This window comes from Monodon monoceros, unplaced genomic scaffold (genome assembly GCF_005190385.1).
Source record: "Monodon monoceros isolate NGI ecotype Baffin Bay Population unplaced genomic scaffold, NGI_Narwhal_1 Super_Scaffold_13, whole genome shotgun sequence".
Lineage (NCBI taxonomy): Eukaryota > Metazoa > Chordata > Mammalia > Artiodactyla > Monodontidae > Monodon > Monodon monoceros.
The window spans coordinates 77985948-78008307 of NW_021703769.1; the positions used below are offsets into that span (position 1 = coordinate 77985948).

Consider the following 22360-nt stretch of genomic DNA (forward strand, 5'->3'; position numbering starts at 1 on the left):
GCAGCAACGAAGACCCAAAGCAGCCAAAAAATAAATAAATAAAAAATTTAAAAATACAACGTTAAGAAAGCAAAAGGGCAAGCCAGAGACTGAGAGAAAATATCCCTAATACAAATAACTAAGAAAATCTCGTATCCAGAATTTATAAAGAACTTACAAAAATTCAGACATCTGAAGATATCTTTATCTGAAGATACCTGTATTATGAGACACATTTAGAAACAGCTCAAGACCACATCCCTAGGCTGACTCCAGCCCAGTAAAGTGCCTGCCTGAGGAAACTCAAGGCTTCCAAAGAACTTACTGTTTATTTCAGCCAACACCTGAAGATAGGGCCCCTGTCTCCCAGGCCCTGTGGAGGGTAAGAACCTAACTTGGATAAGCACCAGTTAGTAAACCCCCCTGGGTTTCACATGGTCCAACTCCCATCCCCTTTTTGTAGTTTTTCACTTCCCTGACTGAGCTCCACTCATCTCCCTCCCTACTCCCTCACTCTCCCTTTGAAAGGCCCAGTTGCCTCTGTGCAAATTGAGGTGGAGTTCCATTCACACTGGACTCTTCCCTATGGCAAGAGTATACTACCGATTAAACTCTGTGTTCACCACTCTGACTAGTGTCTGGCTTTGTTTATCTTTAACATGATTTAACAACAAAAACGAACAAACTACAGTATAGCTACATACAACAACATAAGCGAAACTTAATCATATAATTTTGAGGAAAGGAAGTCAGTGACATGGTCTACATGGCTTAAAAACAAGTGAAACTGAGTATAGTATATTATAAGCTTGTTTCACTCATAAATATAGATGCGAAAATCTGAAATGAATAGGAAGCTAAACCTAACCGTGTTCACAAAAAATAATATAACATGATCTAGTAGGAACTCTGTCATACTAGAAAATCATACTAGAAAATCGTTAAGATATTAAAGAAGGCACTTCCCTGGTGGTGCAGTAGTTAAGAATCTGGCTGCCAAAAAGTTTAAAAAAAAAAAAAAAAAAAGAATCTGCCTGCCAATGCAGGGGACACGGGTTCAAGCCCTGGTCCGGGAAGATCCCACATGCCGTGGAACAACTAAGCCTGTGCGCCACAACTACCGAGCCTGAGCTCTAGAGCTCACGAGCCACAACTACTGAAGCCTGCACGCCTAGAGCCCATGCTCCGCAACAAGAGAAGCCACCGCAATGAGAAGCTCACGCACCACAACGAAGAGTAGCCCCCGCTTGCTGCAACTAGAGAAAGCCTGTGTGCAGCAACAAAGACCCAAAGCAGCCAAACATAAATAAATAAATATATATTTTAAGATATTAAAGGAGAAAAACTGTGTTCATTTTAACAAATTAAGAAAATTTTAATTCATGTCATGAAAAAAATTCTTAGTACATTAGGTATATATGGTAACTTCCTTAATGTGATAGGTAAATTACTCAGTATCTACAGTAAACATCATACTGATTGATAAAGTGAGAAACAAGACAAAATGCTCACTATTACTGTAACAGAGAAGAACAAACCTGACCCCATATTGGATCTATTCCTTTATCTCTAATCTTTGTGCTCTGTTGCCTGTGCTTAGTCATGCTGGCTCTACACCTTTGTAAAGGAATGTTGCCTATAGCATGAAATATATATACTAGCCCTTTCTCAAGGTTCTGACTCCCAGGCTTGACCTTTAAAAGGTATAACATTTGTCTTGTTGGAGGTTTACAGGAACATTGTGACCAGACCTATGTGGACAGCTGCAAGAAGAAAGGATTATTACATACCCTCTGGAGTCTGGCCAGCACCAAGAAGTTTGCAATAACCAGCCACATGCCCTCCCCTTTTAGTATAAAAGGGGCCTGAATTCTAACTCAAGTAGGATGGTTCTTTGGGACACTAGTCCACTATCTTCTCAGTCTGCTGGCTTTCCAAATTAAGTCACTATTCCTTGCCCCAACAACTCATCTCTTGATTTATTGGCCTGTGGTGCAGTGAGCAGTACGAGCTTGGACTTGATATCATCACTGTTCCTTTTTTTTTTTAAACATATTTATTGGAGTATAATTACTTTACAATGGTGTGTTAGTTTCTGCTTTATAACACACTGTTCCTTTTTAACACTGTACTTGAGGGCAAAGGGTATAGCAATGTAGTGAGACTTAAGAATTGAAACAGAAGAAATAAAACTTTTGTTATAAGCAGATAAATGATTGTTTTACATAAAATCCAAGAGAATCACAAACAATTAGCATTAGTAGGAGAGTACATCAAGGTTGCTAGATACAATATATTTTAAAAATCAATAATGGTCTGAAAGTGGAGAAAAAAGAGAATGTTTTAAAAGAGAAAAAGGCTTATAGTAATTTCTCAATGATCCAAGTGTCTACCAAAACTTGCAAATCAGCAACAGAGACTAAAGAGATGGATGTGCATACCAGCAATGATTCAGAAATCCTGTAAAACCAAGAAAAGTTACAAGAAAATAGAAGCTGAAGCCCATTCCATAAATGATCCTGTGAATGATGAAAAACCTATGACAAAAAAGAAAAAGAAAAGGTTTCTACCAAAATAGTCAGGAAGTGCCAAAGGGTGACAGCAAAGTAGAGGAGAATAAAAAGAAAAGTACCTGCATGAGAAAGAAAAAGTAAAATGATAACTCTGGAAAGTAAATCAAGTTAAAAAAGCAGCAAGACTGCTCAGAAGGGGCCTGCTCGGGTGAAAACAACTCCTTCTACAGATCTTCTTCTTTACATGGGGCCAATTCCCAAAAATGTCTCCTTTCCAAAAAGATAACAAAAAGGAAAAGTCCAACATGCAGAGTGAATATAAAGTAAAATGCAGCATCTCTAGGAAAGTGCAGGTGCACAGGATCTCCTACCACCATCACCACTGCAGCCAAAGGAAAACTTAAAAGAGGAGGGGTCAAAAGACCAAAAATTACTCTCCAAAGGGAAGAAAACAGGCTCCCTTTCAGAAAATAGCAGCAGAAGGGGCAGATAAGAGTCTTGCTGGTTTTGCTGCCAGTATAAAGGAATCTACTGGTACTTCATCCTCTGAATAAAACCTGAATTTCACCCAGAGGGTGAAATTTCAGATAGTTAACAGGCTGACATTATGCACTGTAAAATGGAAAATGATCAGAACACAACAGAGAACCTCCCTGGTAAGAACTCAGCAGGTGGAGAACCAATTTCACCACTGTTTCTTCTCCCACCAATAGAAAAATGTGGAGCAGTGTCTAGAACCACACTGGCATCACCTCCTGTTACCATGTCAATAGATGAGTCTCAGGATACTGAGATGAAGATGCATGCATCCACAGTCATGATGGAAGTGACCTAAATGACAACATGTCAGAGGGTAGTGATGATTCTGGACTGCACAGGGCTCAGCCAGTTCCACAAGAAACTAGTAGAAGAAAGGCAAAGGAAGTCTTGGCAGTCTAAGGAACTGAAGGAGATTTTGTTTGTATCTTCTATACAAATGTTTGTATCACAGCAAACATTTCAATCATCCTTTGGTTAGTGTACACGTCCTCGAAAGAGCAGCTAAAGGGAGAAGTAATTAAACTTTGGACAAGGCTTTAGTTCCTAGTTTGTATATCTATTACATTTTATATTCATTCACAGTAATAGACAATCTTTTATTTTGAAAATGGCTTTGATAGTTTCCGATGCTGATTTTTAAGTGGTACTCTTTTCCTTAGGACTTTATGTATACCTATTGATTGTTGTATAAATTTTAGCAAATCCAAGGGAGTTAGTACGCTAAACCAGCAGACATCTAATCTGTTAGCTCATGCGTTTAACTGAAATGAGGAGGCCAAGGTGGCATTTTATTGCCTTGTGCAGCTACAACTTGTTTTTCCCCATGTCTATCTTTTCCTGTTTCACCTTAACTTATTCTCAGTTCCTTGTTTAGCTCTATAAAAATTGGCATACTTAATAGCAAATTATTTGAAGAATTTGCCTGCTTTATATAATATTAACACTTAAAAAATTTTTAGAGATGATAAGACATTTAAATTGAAGTAAACGTAAACCAAAATGTGAGAAATGGAGACCTGATTGAAACAAAAAGGTGTTTATTTGGGCTTTGTTAGGACCGCAGCCCAAGAGACACCCATTCAAGAAGCACTTGAATTGTGTTCCGCCAGATTACAAAATGGGGGAGGCTTATAAAGAGCAAAAAAACTTCACAAGGTTACATACATTGTTTGTCAAGAATTAGAATTGGAGTTGGCAAGAAGTAAGGGTGCTTGTTAAGCAAGGATTGGTTGGGGATTGAGATGATTACATAGTTTCAGTGCGGGAAGAGGGGGCTCAGACTTTGATACTACAAGGTTGAAGCTAGCAGCTGCTAGCAGATACTCTTTTGAAAATGGCTGGTGGTATCCATGAGTTTTATACGGTTCAGAAAATTCAAGCTCTCAGTGATGTAGGAACATGTCTAAAACCACATCCACAGTGGCCACCCAGATCCATTTTGGATGCCTGAACTCCATTTTCACTTTTAAACGATCTTAAATACGTCAAAAAGTTTTTCCAACAACTGACATTGTATCAGTCCAGGCATTTATTTCCTGAGTTTTGATCAATATTTCTTATTTGGGTACGTTAATCACCATAAAAACAGTGATTTTGATCCAGTTTTGCTGTTGTTGCTGTTGCTGCTGCTATAATGGCTAAAGATGTTGCACATTGTCATAGTTTTAACCTATGTAGTTTTTTCTAGAAATAACATGTGTTGAACAGTAACACTTTATACCTATATACACGTTTACTCTGGTCTCTTTGGAGGAATGCTTTTAGACTATTTGCAAAAGGTCATTTTTCTTTGCTGCAATTATCTTTTGCAGAATATCAGTGTGTGCAAGTTTGAGCAATGAAACACGAAATCTGCAAGTTCAATCCATTGAGATGATTTTCACATCTTTTCTCTATGCCAGAGTCTGTATTTTGTATGCTACTTATTTTGAATGGATGTAGTAAATTCACAGCTCTCAGCTTTTATTTTGCAATAACTCAACCCCTAGGCTCTATAGTGAAAGGATTTTCATCTCAAATACCAGCCATCAGTAATTTCTTTTTTGTGTTTGTTTCTTTTTGACCTGTTTTGGTACAGCTACTTCCTAAATGACAGTGTTAAGTCAGATATTTGAGAAAAACGGTTGGTGTCTATATGGCTACTCAACTGAATAAAGAACTCTAAGTGATATTTGGAAAGTGCAAACCTGGAATGAGGAGACATGATTATTCCTTCAAACTATACAGAATCTCATTTGTATAATAGCTACCTATGGCTTCAGAATTTCACAACAAACTCAGGATAAGAGAGACAGTATGACTGCTGGCAGACCAGCTGCAACTTCCTATGAACACAATGAAAAAGACTAGTGAAACTCAAGTACATTCTAGATTAAAAATCCACACTTTCCCAGGGATCTCCACAAACTAATACGTGTCCTGGTTGTCCCATTGAGACAGGCTGGAACCTGGGACCCTTTGCTGCAGTACTTGCACCTGGACAAAAGTCTCCTCCAGCAATAAATACAAAGAAACTATAAGGGACTAAAAATAACTACATGCATGCCCAGTTGGGAAAATTATGAACAAAATACAAAAAGACCAACAACCCAACTGCCACTTCTGAGGAGTTGAGAGCAAAAGCAGGGTGCTACACATGTACCCTGCACACAGCACTACCAAGGGGGTGGGCAGACCATCTTATTATTATAATTCAAATACATACTCTCTTACTGACAGAGTTGACACAAAGCAGAATTATAAGCCAAATATAGAACATTGGTTCAAGATGGCAGAGTAGAAGGACGTGCTCTCACTCCCTCTTGCGAGAGCAACGGAATCACAACTAACTGCTGAACAATCATCAACAGGAAGACACTGGAACTCACCAGAAAAGATACCCCACATCCAAAGACAAAGGAGAAGCCACAATGAGATGGTAGTGCATTATTGTGCAATCACAATAAAATCAAATCCCATAACTGCCAGGTGGGTGACTCACAGACTGGAGAACACTTACACCACAGAAGTCCACCCACTGGAGTGAAGGTTCTGAGCCCCACGTCAGGCTTCCCAACCTGGGGGTCCGGCAACAGGAGGAGGAATTCCTAGAGAGTCAGACTTTGAAGGCTAGTGGGATTTGATTGCAGGACTTCGACAGGACTGGGAGAAAAAGAGACTCCACCCTCGGAGGGCACACACAAAGTAGTGTGCGCACTGGGACCCAGAGGAAGGAGCAGTGACCCCATAGGAGACTGAACCAGACCTACCTGCTAGTGTTAGGGGGTCTCCTGCAGAGGCTGGGGGTGGCTGTGGCTCACCATGAGGACAAGGACACTGGCAGCGGAAGTTCTGGGAAGTACTCCATGGCGTGAGCCCTCCCAGAGGCTGCCGTTAGCCCTACCAAAGAGCCCAGTTAGGCTCCAGTGTTGGGTCACCTCAGGCCAAACAACCAACAGGGAGGGAACCCAGCCCCACCCATCAGCAGACAAGCAGATTAAAGTTTTACTGAGCTCTGCCCACCAGAGCAACACCCAGCTCTACCCACCACCAGTTCCTCCCATCAGGAACCCTACACAAGCCTCTTAGATAGCCTCATCCACCAGAGGGCAGACAGCAGAAGCAAGAACTACAATCCTGCAGCCTGTGGAACAAAAAACACATTCACAGAAAGAAAGACAAGATGAAAAGGCAGAGGGCTATGTACCAGATGAAGGAACAAGATAAAACCCCAGAAAAACAACTAAATGAAGTGGAGATAGGCAACCTTCCAGAAAAAGAATTCAGAATAATGATAGTGAAGATGATTCAGGACCTCGGAAAAAGAATGGAGGCAAACATTGAGAAGATGCAAGAAATGTTTAACAAAGACCTAGAAGAATTAAAGAACAAACACCTAGAAGAATTAAAGAACAAACAGAGATGAACAATAAAATAACTGAAAAGAAAACTACACTAGAAGGAATCAATAGCAGAGTAACTGAGGCAGAAGAACAGATAAGTGACCTGGAAGACAGAATGGTGGAATTCACTGCCATGGAACAGAATAAAGACAAAAGAATGAAAAGAAATGAAGACAGCCTAAGAGACCTCTGCGACAACATTAAACGCAATAACATCCACATTATAGGGGTCCCAGAAGGAGAAGAGAGGGAGAAACGACCCAAGAAAATATTTGAAGAGATTATAGTTGAAAACTTCCCTAGCATGGGAAAGGAAATAGCCACCCAAGTCCTGGAAGCGCAGAGAGTCCCAGGCAGGAGAATCCCAAGGAGAAACATACCAAGACACATAGTAATCGAATTGACAAAAATTAAAGGCAAAGAAAAATTACTGAAAGCAACAAGGGAAAAACGACAAATAACATACAAGGGAACTCCCATAAGGTTAACAGCTGATTTCTCAGCAGAAATTCTACAAGCCAGAAGGGGGAGGCATGACATATTTAAAGTGATGAAAGGGAAGAACATACAGCCAAGATTACTCTACCCAGCAAAGCTATCATTCAGATTCGATGGAGAAATCAAAAGCTTTACAGACAAGCAAAAGCTAAGAGAATTCAGCACCACTAAACCAGCTCTACAACAAATGCTAAAGGAACTTCTCTAAGTGGGAAACACAAGAGAAGAAAAGGACCTACAAAAACAAACCCATAACAATTAAGAAAATGGTAATAGGAACATACATATTGATAACTACCTTAAACGTGTATGGATTAAATGCTCCAATCAAAAGACACAGGCTTGATGAATGGATACAAAAACAAGACCCATATGTATGCTGTCTACAAGAGACCCACTTCAGACCTAGGGACACATACAGACTGAAAGTGAGGGGAGGGAAAAAGATATTCCATGCAAATGGAAATCAAAAGAAAGCTGGAGTAGCAATACTCATATCAGATAAGACAGACCTTAAAATAAAGAATGTAACAAGAGACAAAGAAGGACACTACATAATGATCAAGGGATCAATCCAAGAAGAAGATATAACAATTATAAATATATATGCACCCAACATAGGAGCACCTCAGTACATAAAGCAACTGCTAACAGCTATAAAAGAAGAAATCAACAGAAACACAATAATAGTGGGAGACTTTAACACCTCACTTACACCAAGGCACAGATCATCCAGACAGAAAATTAATAAGGAAATACAAGCTTTAAATGACACAATAGACCAAATAGATTTAATTGATATTTATAGGACATTCCATCCAAAAAAACAGCAGATTACACTTTCTTCTCAAGTGCACACAGAACCTTCCCCAGCATAGATCACGTCTTGGGTCACAAATCAAGCCTCAGTAAATTTAAGACAATTGAAATGATATCAAGCATCTTTTCTGACCACAACACTATGAGATTAGAAATGAATTACAGGGAAAAAAAAATGTAAGAAACACAAACACATGGAGGTTAAACAATACATTACTAAATAACCAAGAGATCACTGAAGAAATCAAAGAGGAAATCAAACAAATACCTAGAGACAAATGACAATGAAAACACAACAATCCAAAACCTACAGGGTGCAGCAAAAGCAGTGATAAGAGGGAAGTTGATAGTAATACAATCCTACCTCAAGAAACAAGAAAAATCTCAAATAAACAATCTAACCTTAAACCTAAAGGAACTAGAGAAATAAGAACAAACAAAACCCAAAGTTAGCAGAAGGAAAGAAATCATAAATATCAGAGCAGAAATAAATGAAATAGAAACAAAGAAAACAATAGCAAAGATCAATAAAACTAAAACCTGGTTCTTTGAGAAGATGTAGTAAATTGATAAACCTTTAGCCAGACTCATCAAGAAAAACACAGATAGGACTCAATCAATAAAATTAGAAATGAGAAAGAGGTTACAACAGACATCACAGAAATACAAAGCAACCTAAGAGACTACTACTACAAGCAACTCTATGCCAATAAAATGGACAACCTGGAAGAAATGGGCAAATTCTTAAAAAAGTGTAACCTTCCAAGACTGAACAAGAAATAGAAAACATGAACAGACCAATCACAAGCACTGAAATTGAAACTGTGATTTAAAATCTTCCAACAAACAAAAGCCCAGGACCAGATGGCTTCACAAGCGAATTCTATCAAACATTTAGAGAAGAGCTAACACCTATCTTTCTCAAACTCTTCCAAAATATAGCAGAGGGAGGAACACTCCCAAACTCATTCTACGAGGCCACCATCACCCTGATACCAAAACCAGACAAGGAGGTCACAAAGAAAGAAAACTACAGGCCAATATCACTGATGAACACAGATGCAAAAATCCTCAACAAAATACTAGCAAACAGAATCCAAGAGCACATTAAACGGATCATACACCATGATCAAGTGGGGTTTATTCCAGGAATGCAAGGATTCTTCAATATACGCAAATCAATCAACGTGATACACCATATTAACAAATTGAAGGAGAAAAACCATATGATCATCTCAATAGATGCAGAGAAAGCTTTCGACAAAATTCAACACCCATTTATGATAAAAACCCTGCAGAAAGTAGGCATAGACGGAATTTTCCTCAACATAATAAAGGCCATATATGACAAACCCACAGCAAACATCATCTTCAATGGTGAAAAACTGAAAGCATTTCCTCTAAGATCAGGAACAAGACAAGGTTGCCCACTCTCACCACTCTTATTCAACATAGTTTTGGAAGTTTTAGCCACAGCAATCAGAGAAGAAAAGGAAATAAAAGGAATCCAAATCAGAAAAGAAGAAGTAAAACTGTCACTGTTTGCAGATGACATGATACTATACATAGAGAATCCTAAAGATGCTGCCAGAAAACTACTAGAGCTAATCAATGAATCTGGTAAAGTAGCAGGATACAAAATTAATGCACAGAAATCTCTGGCATTCCTATACAATAATGATGAAAAATTTGAAAGTGAAATCAAGAAAACACTCCCATTTACCACTGCAACAAAAAAAATAAAATATCTAGGAATAAACATACCTAAGGAGACAAAATACCTGTATGCAGAAAATTATAAGACACTGATGAAAGAAATTAAAGATGATACAAATAGATGGAGAGATATACCATGTTCTTGGATTGGAAGACTCAACATTGTGAAGATGACTCTACTACCCAAAGCAATCTACAGGTTCAGTGCAATCCCTATCAAACTACCACTGGCATTTTTCACAGAACTAGAACAAAAAATGTCACAATTTGTATGGAAACACAAAAGACCCCGAATAGCCAAAGCAATCTTGAGAATGAAAAACGGAGCTGGAGGAATCAGGCTCCCTGACTTCAGACTATACTACAAAGTTACAGTAATCAAGACAGTATGGTACTGGCACAAAAACAGAAAGATAGATCAATGGAACAGGACAGAACGTCCAGAGATAAACCCACGCACATATGGTCACCTTATCTTTGATAAAGGAGGCAGGAATGTACAGTGGAGAAAGGACAACCTCTTCAATAAGTGGTGCTGGGAAAACTGGACAACTACATGTAAAAGTATGAGATTAGATCACTCCCTAACACCATACACAAAAATAAGCTCAAAATGGATTAAAGACCTAAATGTAAGGCCAGAAACTATCAAACACTTAGAGGAAAACATAGGCAGGACACTCTATGACATAAATCACAGCAAGGTCCTTTTTGACCCACCTCCTAGAGAAATGGAAATAAAAACAAAAATAAACAAATGGGACCTAATGAAACTTCAAAGCTTTTGCACAGCAAAGGAAACCATAAACAAGACCAAAAGACAACCCTCAGAATGGGAGAAAATATTTGCAAATGAAGCAACTGACAAAGGATTAATCTCCAAAATTTATAAGCAGCTCATGCAGCTTCATAACAAAAAAACAAACAACCCAATACAAAAATGGGCAGAAGACCTAAATAGACATTTCTCCAAAGAAGATATACAGACTGCCAACAAACACATGAAAGAATGCTCAACATCACTAATCATTAGAGAAATGCAAATCAAAACTACAATGAGACATCATCTCACACCAGTCAGAATGGCCATCATCAAAAAATCTAGAAACAATAAATTCTCGAGAGGGTGTGGAGAAAAGGGAACCCTCTTACACTGTTGGTGGGAATGTAAATTGATACAGCCACTGTGGAGAACAGTATGGAGGTTCCTTAAAAAACTACAAATAGAACTACCATACGACCCAGCAATCCCACTACTGGGCATTTCCCTGAGAAAACCATAATTCAAAAAGAGTCATGTACCAAACTGTTCATTGCAGCTCTATTTACAATAGCCCGGAGATGGAAAAAACCTAAGTGTCCATCATTGGATGAATGGATAAAGAAGATGTGGCACATATATACAATGGAATATTACTCAGCCACAAAAAGAAACGAAATTGAGCTATTTGTAATGAGGTGGATAGACCTAGAGTCTGTCATACAGAGTGAAGTAAGTCAGAAAGAGAGAGACAAATACCGTATGCTAACACATATATATGGAGTTTAAGGGAAAAAAATGTCATGAAGAACCTAGGGGTAAAACAGGAATAAAGACACACACTTACTAGAGAATGGACTTGAGGATATGGGGAGGGGGAAGGGTAAACTGTGACAAAGCGAGAGAGAGGCATGGACATATATACACTACCAAACGTAAGGTAGATAGCTAGTGGGAAGCAGCCACATAGCACAGGGAGATCAGCTCAGTGCTTTGTGACCACCTAGAGGGGTGAGATACGGAAGGTGGGAGGGAGGGAGACGCAAGAGGGAAGAGATGTGGGAACATATGTATATGTATAACTGATTCACTTTTTTATAAAGCAGAAACTAACACACCATTGTAAAGCAATTATACTCCAATAAAGAAGTAAAAAAAAAAAAAAAAAAACCCAGAGACAAATGACAACACAACAATCCAAAACCTATGGGATGCAGCAAAAGCAGTAATAAGAGGGAAGTTTATAGCAATACAATCCTACCTCAAGAAACAAGAAAAATCTCAAATTATCTAACCTTAAACCTAAAGGAACTAGAGAAAGAAGAACAAACAAAACCCAAAGTTAGTAGAAGGAAAGAAATCATAAATATCAGAGCAGAAATAAATGAAATAGAAACAAAGAAAACAATAGCAAAGATCAATAAAGTTAAAACCTGGTTCTTTGAGAAGATGTAGTAAATTGATAAACCTTTAGCCAGACTCATCAAGAAAAACACAGATAGGACTCAATCAATAAAATTAGAAATGAGAAAGAGGTTACAACAGACATCACAGAAATACAAAGCAACCTAAGAGACTACTACTACAAGCAACTCTATGTCAATAAAATGGACAACCTGGAAGAAATGGGCAAATTCTTAGAAAGGTATAACCTTCCAAGTCTGAACCAGGAAGAAATAGAGAATATGAGCAGACCAATCACAAGTAGTGAAATTGAAACTGTGATTAAAAATCTTCCAACAAACAAAAGTCCAGGACCAGATGGCTTCACAGGTGAATTCTATCAAACATTTAGAGAAGAACTAACATCCATCCTTCTCAAAGTCTTCCCAAAAATTGCAGAAGAAGGAACACTCCCAAACTCATTCTATGAGGCCACCATCACCCTGATACCAAAACCATACAAAGATACTACAAAAACAGAAAATTACAGACCAATATCACTGATGAATATAGATGCAAAAATCCTCAACAAAATACTAGCAAAAAGAATCCCAAAACACATTAAAGGATCATACACCATGATCAAGTGGGATTTATCCCAGGGATGCAAGGATTCTTCTATATATGCAAATCAATCAATGTGATACACCATATTAACAAACTGAAGAATAAAAACCATATGATCATCTCAAAAGATGCAGAAAAAGCTTTTGACAAAATTCAACACCCATTTATGATAAAAACTCTCCAGAAAGTGGGCATAGAGGGAACCTACCTCAACGTAATAAAGGCTATATATGACAAACCCACAGCAAACATCATTCTCAATGGTGAAGAACTGAAAGCATTTCCTCTAAGATCAGGAACAAGACAAGGATGTCCACTCTCACCACTATTATTCAACATAGTTTTGGAAGTCCTAGTCACAGCAATCAGAGAAGAAATAAAAGGAATACAAATTGGAAAAGAAGAAGAAAACTGTCACTGTTTGCAGATGACATGATACTATACATAGAGAATCCTAAAGATGACACCAGAAAACTACTAGAGCTAATCAATGAATTTGGTAAAGTTGCAGAATACAAAATTAATGCACAGAAATCTCTGGCATTCCTATACACTAATGATGAAAAATCTGAAAGAGAAGTTAAGGAAACACTCCCATTTACCACTGCAACAAAAAGAATAAAGTACCTAGGAATAAACCTACCTAGGGAGACAAAAGACGTGTATGCAGAAAATTATAAGACACTGATGAAAGAAATTAAAGATGATACCAACAGTTGGAAAGATATACCATGTTCTTGGATTGGAAGGATCAACATTGTGAAAACGACTATACTACCCAAAGCAATCTACAGATTCAATGCAATCCCTTTCAAATTACCAATGGCATTTTTTTACAGAACTAGAAAAAAAAATCTTAAAATTTGTATGGAGACACAAAATACCCCGAATAGCCAAAGCAGTCTTGAGGGAAAAAAAAGGAGCTGGAGGAATCAGACTCCCTGACTTCAAACTGTACTACAAAGCTACAGTAATCAAGACAGTATGGGACCGGCACAAAAACAGAAACATAGATCAATGGAACAGGATAGAAAGCCCAGAGATAAACCCATGCACCTGTGGTCAACTAATCTATGACAAAGGAGGCAAGGATATACAATGGAGAAAAGACAGTCTCTTCAATAAGTGGGGCTGGGAAAACTGGACAGCTACGTGTAAAAGAATGAAATTAGAACACTCCCTAACATCATACACAAAAATAAACTCAAAATGGATTAGAGACCTAAGCGTAAGACCAGACACTATAAAACTCTTCAAGGAAAACATAGGAAAAACACTCTTTGACATAAATCACAGCAAGATCTTTTTTGATCCACCTCCTAGAGTAATGGAAATAAAAACAATAATAAACAAATGGGACCTAACGAAACTTAAAAGCTTTTGCAAAGCAAAGGAAACTACAAACAAGACTAAAAGACAACCCTCAGAATGGGAGAAAATATTTGCAAATGAATCAACGGACAAAGGATTAATCTCCAAAATATATAAACAGCTCATGCAGCTCAATATTAAAAAAACAAACAACCCAATCAAAAAATGGGCAGAAGACTTAAATAGACATTTCTCCAAAGAAGACATACAGATGGCCAAGAAGCACATGAAAAGCTGCTCAACATCACTAATTATTAGAGAAATGCAAATCAAAACTACAATGAGGTATCACCTCACACCATTTAGAATGGGCATCATCAGAAAATCTACAAACAACAAATGCTGGAGAGGGTGTGGAGAAAAGGGAACCCTCTTGTACTGTTGGTGGGAATGTAAATTGATACAGCCACTATGGAGCACAATATGGAGGTTCCTTAAAAAACTAAAAATAGAAGTACCATATGACCCAGCAATCCCACTACTGGGCATATACCCAGAAAAAAACATAATTCCAAAAGACACATGCACCCCAATGTTCACTGCAGCACTATTTACAGTAGCCAGGTCATGGAAGCAAACTAAATGCCCATCGACAGACGAATGGATAAAGAAGTTGTGGTACATATATACAATGGAATATTACTCAGCCATAAAAAGGAACGAAATTGGATCATTTGTAGAGACGTGGATGGATCTAGAGACTGTCATACAGAGTGAAGTAAGGCAGAAAGAGAAAGACAAATATTGTATGTTAACACATATATGTGGAACCTAGAAAAATGGTACACATGAACCGGTGTGCAGGGCAGAAATAGAGACACAGATGTAGAGAACAAATGTATGGACACCAAGGGGGGAAAGTGGCGGGGGGGGTGTGATGAATTGGGAGATTGGGATTGACATGTATACACTGATGTGTATAAAATGGATAACTAATAAGAACCTGCTGTATAAAAAAATAAACTAAAATTAAAAAAAAAAAAAGCCAAATATAGTATGGGCACTGAGGCTTTTCCCTTGTCTGTAGCCTCCCCAATCTGTTACCCTGAAAGGGCCTTTCCCACATCTGATTAACCAATAGCTGCTCTCAGGAAAGGATCTCATCCACCACTCCTTGGGAATATAACACTTAAGAATTCAGTGTATCACTCATTGTCTTGAAAAATGATAATAAACTTCTTGAAATTCATGACCTGGATATCTATTCATTCTCAGAGGGAATTATCATGTGTTTACTAAAATATAAATGTTTTAGGCTGAAAATAAAAAAGCCCTGAACCTGATAGATTCACTGGTGAATTCTACCCAACATTTAAAGAAGAATTAATATCAATCCTTCTCAAACTTTTCCCAAAAGATTGAAGAGAAGAGAACACTTCCTAACTCATCGTATGAGACCAGCATGACCCTGATACCAAAGTCAGACAAAGACACAGCAAGAAAAATACAGATCATATTCCTTATAAACACTGATGCAAAAATCCTCAACAAAATGCTAGCAAACCACATTCAGCAGGATTATACACCATGATCAAGTGGAATTTATTCCTGGAAGGCAAGAATGGCTCAACATTCAAAAATCAATTCAATTTACCACTTGAAACGAATGAAGGAGGAAAAAAAACTACATGATTATCTCAATCAACGCAGAAAAAGTAGGAAAAATTCCACACCTTTTCAAGATAAAAACACTTGACAAACTAGGAATAGAAGGAAGTTACCTGAACATAATTTAAAAAAACATATATGAAAGACCCACAGCAAACATTATACTCAATGGTGAAAGATTGAAAGCTTTTCTTTAAGGAACAAGACAAGGATGCCCACTTTCATTACTTCTATTCAACGGAGTGGTGGAAGTCCTAGACAGAGCAATTAAGCAAGAAAAAGAAACAAAGCGGGCTTCCCTGGTGGCGCAGTGGTTGAGAGTCCGCCTGCCGATGCAGGGGACATGGGTTCGTGCCCCGGTCCGGGAAGATCCCACATGCCGCGGAGCGGCTGCGCCCGTGAGCCATGGCCGCTGAGCCTGCGCGTCCGGAGCCTGTGCTCCGCAACGGGAGAGGCCGCGACAGTGAGAGGCCCGCGTACCACAAAAAAAAAAAAAGAAACAAAGCACATCTAAATTGGAAAGGAAGAAGTAAAATCATCTAAGTTCACAGAAGATATGATCTTATATGCAAAAAAATCCTAAAGATTCCACACACAAAGAACCTGTTAGAACTAATAAATGAATTCAGCAGAGCTTCAGGACAGAAAACCAACACAGAAAAATCAGTTGTACAGTTGACCCTTGAACAACATGAGTTTGAACTGCATGGGTCCACTTACACGCAGATATTTTTCAATAATAAATACTACAATGCTAAATGGTCCATGGTTGGTTGAATCCACGAATGCAGAAGAACCACAGACACGGAGAGCTGACTATAAGTGATACACAGGTTATTCCCCACGTTGTTCAAGGGTCAATTGTATTTCTATATACTATCAATGAACAATCTGAAAAGGAAATTAACAATTCCATTTTCAATAGCATTACAAATAATAATATACTTGGGAATAAAATTTAACCAAGGACGTGAAAGATTTGTACTCTGAAAACTATAAAATGTTGCTGAAAGAAATTAGAGGCAAAAAAAAATTCTGTGTTCACAAACTGGAAGACTTAATATCGTTAAGATGTCAATACTACCCAAAGCAATCTACAGATTCAATGCCATCCCATCAATATTCCAATGACGTTTTTTGCAGAAATAGAAAAATCTATTCAAAATTCATGTGGACTCCCTAGGGACCATGAACAAGACAGTCTTTTCAACAAATGATGCTGGGAAAACTGGATATCCACTTGCAAAAGAATGAAATTGCACGCTTATCTAAACATCACATACAAAAGTCAACTCAAAAATGGATCAAGGACCTAAATGTAAGGCCTAAAAGTATAAAAATTGTAGAAGAAAACATAAGGCAAAAGCTTCATGACACTGGATTTGGTAACAATTTCCTGGATATGACAAGCAACAAAAGAAGAGATAGACAAACTGAACTTCGTGAAAAATTTTAAATGTTGCATATCAAAAGACAATATCAACAGAGTAAAAAGGTAACCCACGGAAGGGGAGAAATTATTTACAAGTCATATATCTTGTAAGGAATTAATACCCAGAATATATAGAGAACTCCTAAAACTCAAAAGCAACAACCCAATTCAAAAATGGGCAAAGAACTTGAATAGTAATTTCTCCAAAGAAGATACACAAATGGCCAATAAGCACATGAAAAGATGCTCAACATCCCTAATCATTAGGGAAATGCAAATCAAAACTACAATGAGGGCTTCCCTGGTGGCGCAGTGGTTGAGAGTCCGCCTGCCGATGCAGGGGACACGGGTTCGTGCCCCGGTCCGGGAAGATCCCACATGCCGCGGAGAGGCTGGGCCCGTGAGCCATGGCCACTGAGCCTGCGCGTCCGGAGCCTATGCTCCGCAACGGGTGAGGCCACAACAGTGAGAGGCCCGCGTACCGCAAAAAAAAACAACTACAATGAGATACCACCTCACACCCATTAGGATGGTTACTAAAAAAAAAAATAAAAACCCAGAAAAATAACAACATTGACAAGGATTTCAAAAAACTGGAACACTTGTACACTACTGGTACAAATGTAAAATCGTACAGCTGCTACAGAAAACACAATGGTGGTTCCTCAAAAAATTAAAAATAGAATTACCACATGATCCAGCAATTACACTTCTGGGTACATACTGAAAATAATTGAAAGCAGGGTCTCAGAGAGATATTTTGTACATCCATGTTCATAGCAGCATTATTCACAACAGCTAAAAGGTGGAAGCAGCCCAAGTGTCCACCGATGGATGAATGGATAAGCAAAATGTGGTATATATATACAATGGAATATTATTCAGCCTTAAAAATAAAGGAAATCCTGACACACACTACAACATGGATGAACCTGGAGGACATTATGCTAAGTGAAATAAGCCAGTCACAAAGACAAATACTGTATGATTACACTTATATGAGGCACCTGGAGTAGTCAAAATCAGAGACATAAAGTAGAATGATGGTTACCAGGGTTGCAGGGAGGAGGGAATGGGGAGTTATTGTTTAACGGGTGTAGGGTTTCAGTTTTACAAGATGAAAAGAGCTATGGAGATGATGGTGATGATGTACCACCGAACTGGACATTTAAAAGTGGTTAAGATGGTAAATTTTATGTGTATTTTAAACACGATGTTTTTAATTGTGGGGAAAAACATCATAATACAAGTTCATGCCAATCAGAGAAAAAAATTTAAAGGGTGACAAAACCAGGTATTGGTAGGTATGTTTCTCACACTGCTGATTGGAGTATAAAATTGATACAATGTCTTCGGAGGGCAATTTGACAATAATGTAGTGAAGGTGAATGTGCAACTTGGTACTTCCATTTCTGGGAATATATCCTGAAAAAATTCTTGCACATGAATAGGGAGAGAGATACAAACTGTTTACTGCAGCACTGTTCATAATAGCAACACAATGCAAGCAACACATCACAATCAATTAGGAATGGATATATATTGCAACTACCAGTTAAAATAAACTAGGTCTTCATATACAGAGATGGGGAAACAGATGAACCAGTTTGCAGGGCAGAAACTGAGACACAGATGTAGAGAACAAACGTATGGACACCAAGAGGGGAAAGCAGCAGTGTGGGCAGGGGGGTATGATGAATTGGGAGATTGGGATTGACATGTATACACTGATGCGTATAAAATGGATAACTAATAAGAAACTGCTGTATAAAAAAAATAAACTAAATTAAAAAAAAGTAAGTTGGGCTTCCCTGGTGGCACAGTGGTTGAGAGTCTGCCTGTCGATGCAGGGGACACGGGTTCATGCCCCGGTCTGGGAATATCCCACATGCCGCAACGGGAGAGGCCACAACAGTGAGAGGCCCGCATACCGCAAAAAAAAAAAAAAAAAAAAAGTAAGTTGCAGGATCACTGTACCTTATGGTACTGTTTATGTAAATGTTTGAACCATACATTACTTTGGGATGCCTGCCTGTGTCGTAAACGTGTAAAAATACAGAAGCAGTCATCTTCGGGGAGGGAAAGGAAGAGGATCAGGATGGAGTACAAAAGGGGTACATTTGTGTAACTTTTTATTATGTTAAATCTGAATGGTGTGTACATAAGTGCTTATGTGTATTACTATGTGTTTGTTAGACGTTTAAACTATTTCACTAAAAACAATAGTAAGAGGACTCAAACCTGAGTCTTCTGGGAACTTTTCTTCTAGATTTATTTAATCTGGCAATATTCCAAGTCACGTGACAGTTAATAGTAGCATTTTGAGCTATGCCTAATTAGTGTAATAGTTTTCTAAAGTAATTTATTACTCTTCAAAGTTTGTTAATTCATGAAAAATAATCTTTGAAGGACACTGTTCACAACATTTTTTAAAGTACTTACCTAATAAACAGAGATAGTTGGGTTCAGTTAATCTGGATAGTTTTGTGACCTGATTCAAGATGTTGTAAAGCTCTGTTGGTTCACACAAAACCAAACCACTCATCCTACGGGGAAGAATCAATCATGTAAAAGCTTAGTGCATCTTTCTATTTTAGATGAATGACCACAAAGTAAGATAATTCAACTCTTTCTTAACATGCCTTCAAACAAAGGTGAAAATAATCATGCATGTGACCAGGGAAAATTCCAAAATTGATAGTGAAATGTGTGTAGGGGAGATAATCATTGCACACGACATATCTGAACCATATAAATACAAAGCAGGCTGTAAAACAGTCACCAATTCACTTTCCTTCAGTAAATAACTACTGAGCACTTACCACAGGCCAGGCACTGGAAATAAGTGTGGTAAACTAGACTTACCCTCATGAAGGTGACAGCCTAGCATGGAATGCAGACACTGGACAAAAAAATACATTGTAAGTAGGAAAAGCGTTATAAAAGAGTCAGCATCCAGTGTCATGGGAGGTGCTAATGGGAGGGCCTTACCTGGCTGGGATCAGAGAAGGGCTGTCTGAGATGTGATTGCTAAGCTGAGACAGGAGGTTAGGCAAGACCTAGGCAGGTGGAGGAGAGGGAGAGGATGGAGGAGGTAGGAACTGAGAACAGGAGGGAACTTAGTATCTGAGAGATTTCAAAAGGAGCCTGGTGTGGCAACAGTGGGAAGAGAGTAATGAGTGAAGACCCTGGGGAGGCCGACGCAGGTGCCCTTGTGAGGGGCCTTTAGGGTTATAATGAAGATCATGATGGTCTGTGGAAGGAGGAGAATGGCTCACTTGTACTGACAGAACTGCCCAGCCAGCCTGGGCTCTGGCTCCTGATTACAGGGCTGCTCTTGGGACACTGGTTCCTTGGCACAACTGTCTCTGGTGCCCCATGGACACTGAGGGGGAAGGCTGGGCCTGTGCAGCAGCTTCCTGCAGGGAGGTTACCTTTTAGCTGGGGTTGGGGCAGCCAAAGACCTCTGAAGGCCAGTCAAGTCCAGGAGTAATCCTGCTCAAAACAGTTAGGGTCCACTTCAGAATTACCAGAACAATGCTCCCCAGAAAGGCTAACCCCTTGACTTGGGCCCTGGATCCTTCACACTTCTCGAGGACTTCAGCTCTCAGCCTCCCCTCCAGCATCATCAGTTTCATCCTCCGTACAGGTCATTCCTAGTGGCACGCAAACCTCCTCTGTACCCATCTCTGTTCTCCTTTACAGCCAAGACTTCTCAAAAGGGTGGTGTTGGGCTTCCCTGGTGGCGCAGTGGTGGAGACTCCGCCTGCCGATGCAGGGGAGACACGGGTTCGTGCCCCGGTCTGGGAAGATCCCACATGCCGCAGAGCGGCTGGGCCCGTGAGCCATGGTCGCTCAGCCTGCGTGTCCGGAGCCTGTGCTCCGCAACGGGAGAGGCCGCAGCAGTGAGAGGCCCGCGTACCAAAAAAAAAAAAAAAAAAAAAAGGTGGTGTTAACAGTGCCTCTATTTCCTCACCTCCAAACTCTAGGTCCAAACCCCTGCTGTGCCACCTACTGCCGGCTGCCTGACTTGGGGGAATAATTAGCCTCTCTGTGCCTCAGTTTCTACTTCTGTAAAATGGAGGTAAAAATAGTATTGCCATTTCGGTAAAACAAGGATAATAGTACTTGTTGTGTGTGGAATAATGAAATTACACATGTAAGACATTCTGAGCAGGGAGGAAGTGTTCAGTAATTGTTAGCTATTGGTACAACCTTCTCCCCTGGAACTTCTGACCCCAAACCACAGAAACTGCTCCTATCAAGGTCATCAGAAATACTCCTCTTGCCTAATCCACTAGTCATTTCTCTTTGTGCTCAAACATGGAGCCTCAGTAACCCAGTTGAGCGCTCCTCCTTCCCCAAACACTCTCCACTCCCAGGACACCCCACTCTCCAGGCTTCCCTCCTACCTCTCAGACAGTTCCTGCTCTAACTCTCTCCATGAGAATGCCCTTGGGCACAATCATCTCTTTTCTTCTCTATCTACTCTCACCCTGGGACAGAGCTTCTCAACCTCAGCACCACTGACATTTGGGGCCAGATAATTCTTCGTCGTGGGGCCGACCCGTGCGCTGTAGAATGTTCAGCAGGATCCCTAGCCTCCACCGGGTGGATGCCAGTAACAACCCCACCCTCCAATTATAACAACCAAAAATGTTTCCAGACTTCACCAAATGTCCCCTGGAAGAGGGGCAAAGTCACTGTCAGTTGAGAACAAGCATCTAAGACCTAGAGTCTAGGTGATTCAGCTAGTCCCTTGAATACCCCCTGTATAATAACAACTCCCCAACTATGGCCCCTACTTGACCTCTCCACTGAGCTCCAGGCTCCACTTGGACACCTGGTGGACATCTCAAATAAAACACGGCCAAAAAAGAATGTTTAAATTACACGTGCCCGTACCTCCAATATGTCTTTTAGTCTTCCCTGTCTCAATAAACAGCACCATTTAGCCACCTAGTTACTCAAGGTCACATCCCTAATCTCCCTTTCCCTCAGTCTCTCACATCCAATCTATTAGCTCTACTACCTAAATATGTTCCAAACCCGAGTCCAGGGCTAGCATCCTAGACCAAGGTACTAGCGTCTCTCTCCTGAGGATGCAATACTTCCCAACTGGGCTTCTTGCTTTCTCCCTACGGTCTGATCTTCCCATGGCAGTCAGGGTGATCTTTGCAAACTACGAGTTTGTCTTCTGCATTATTGCACTCATTTGTTTGCTTGTTTTATC

General features: G+C 39.5%; 1 protein-coding gene across 4 annotated transcripts in view; it reads right to left on the bottom strand.

Moving 5' to 3' along the window:
• STYXL1 (serine/threonine/tyrosine interacting like 1) overlaps positions 1–22360 on the bottom strand; it is a 66263-nt gene that overhangs the window by 35768 nt on the left and 8135 nt on the right. For 2 of the 4 annotated variants that reach the window (XM_029220469.1, XM_029220466.1), the window contains exon 2: positions 19570–19673. The exons of 1 other annotated variant lie outside the window; for it this stretch is intronic. In XM_029220469.1, coding sequence (XP_029076302.1) covers positions 19570–19672 — 103 coding nt within the window. In that variant the 5' untranslated portion in view covers position 19673. Of the gene's footprint in view, positions 1–19569; positions 20623–22360 lie in introns of all 4 variants that reach the window. One more of the 4 variants, XM_029220468.1, reaches the window with a different exon arrangement.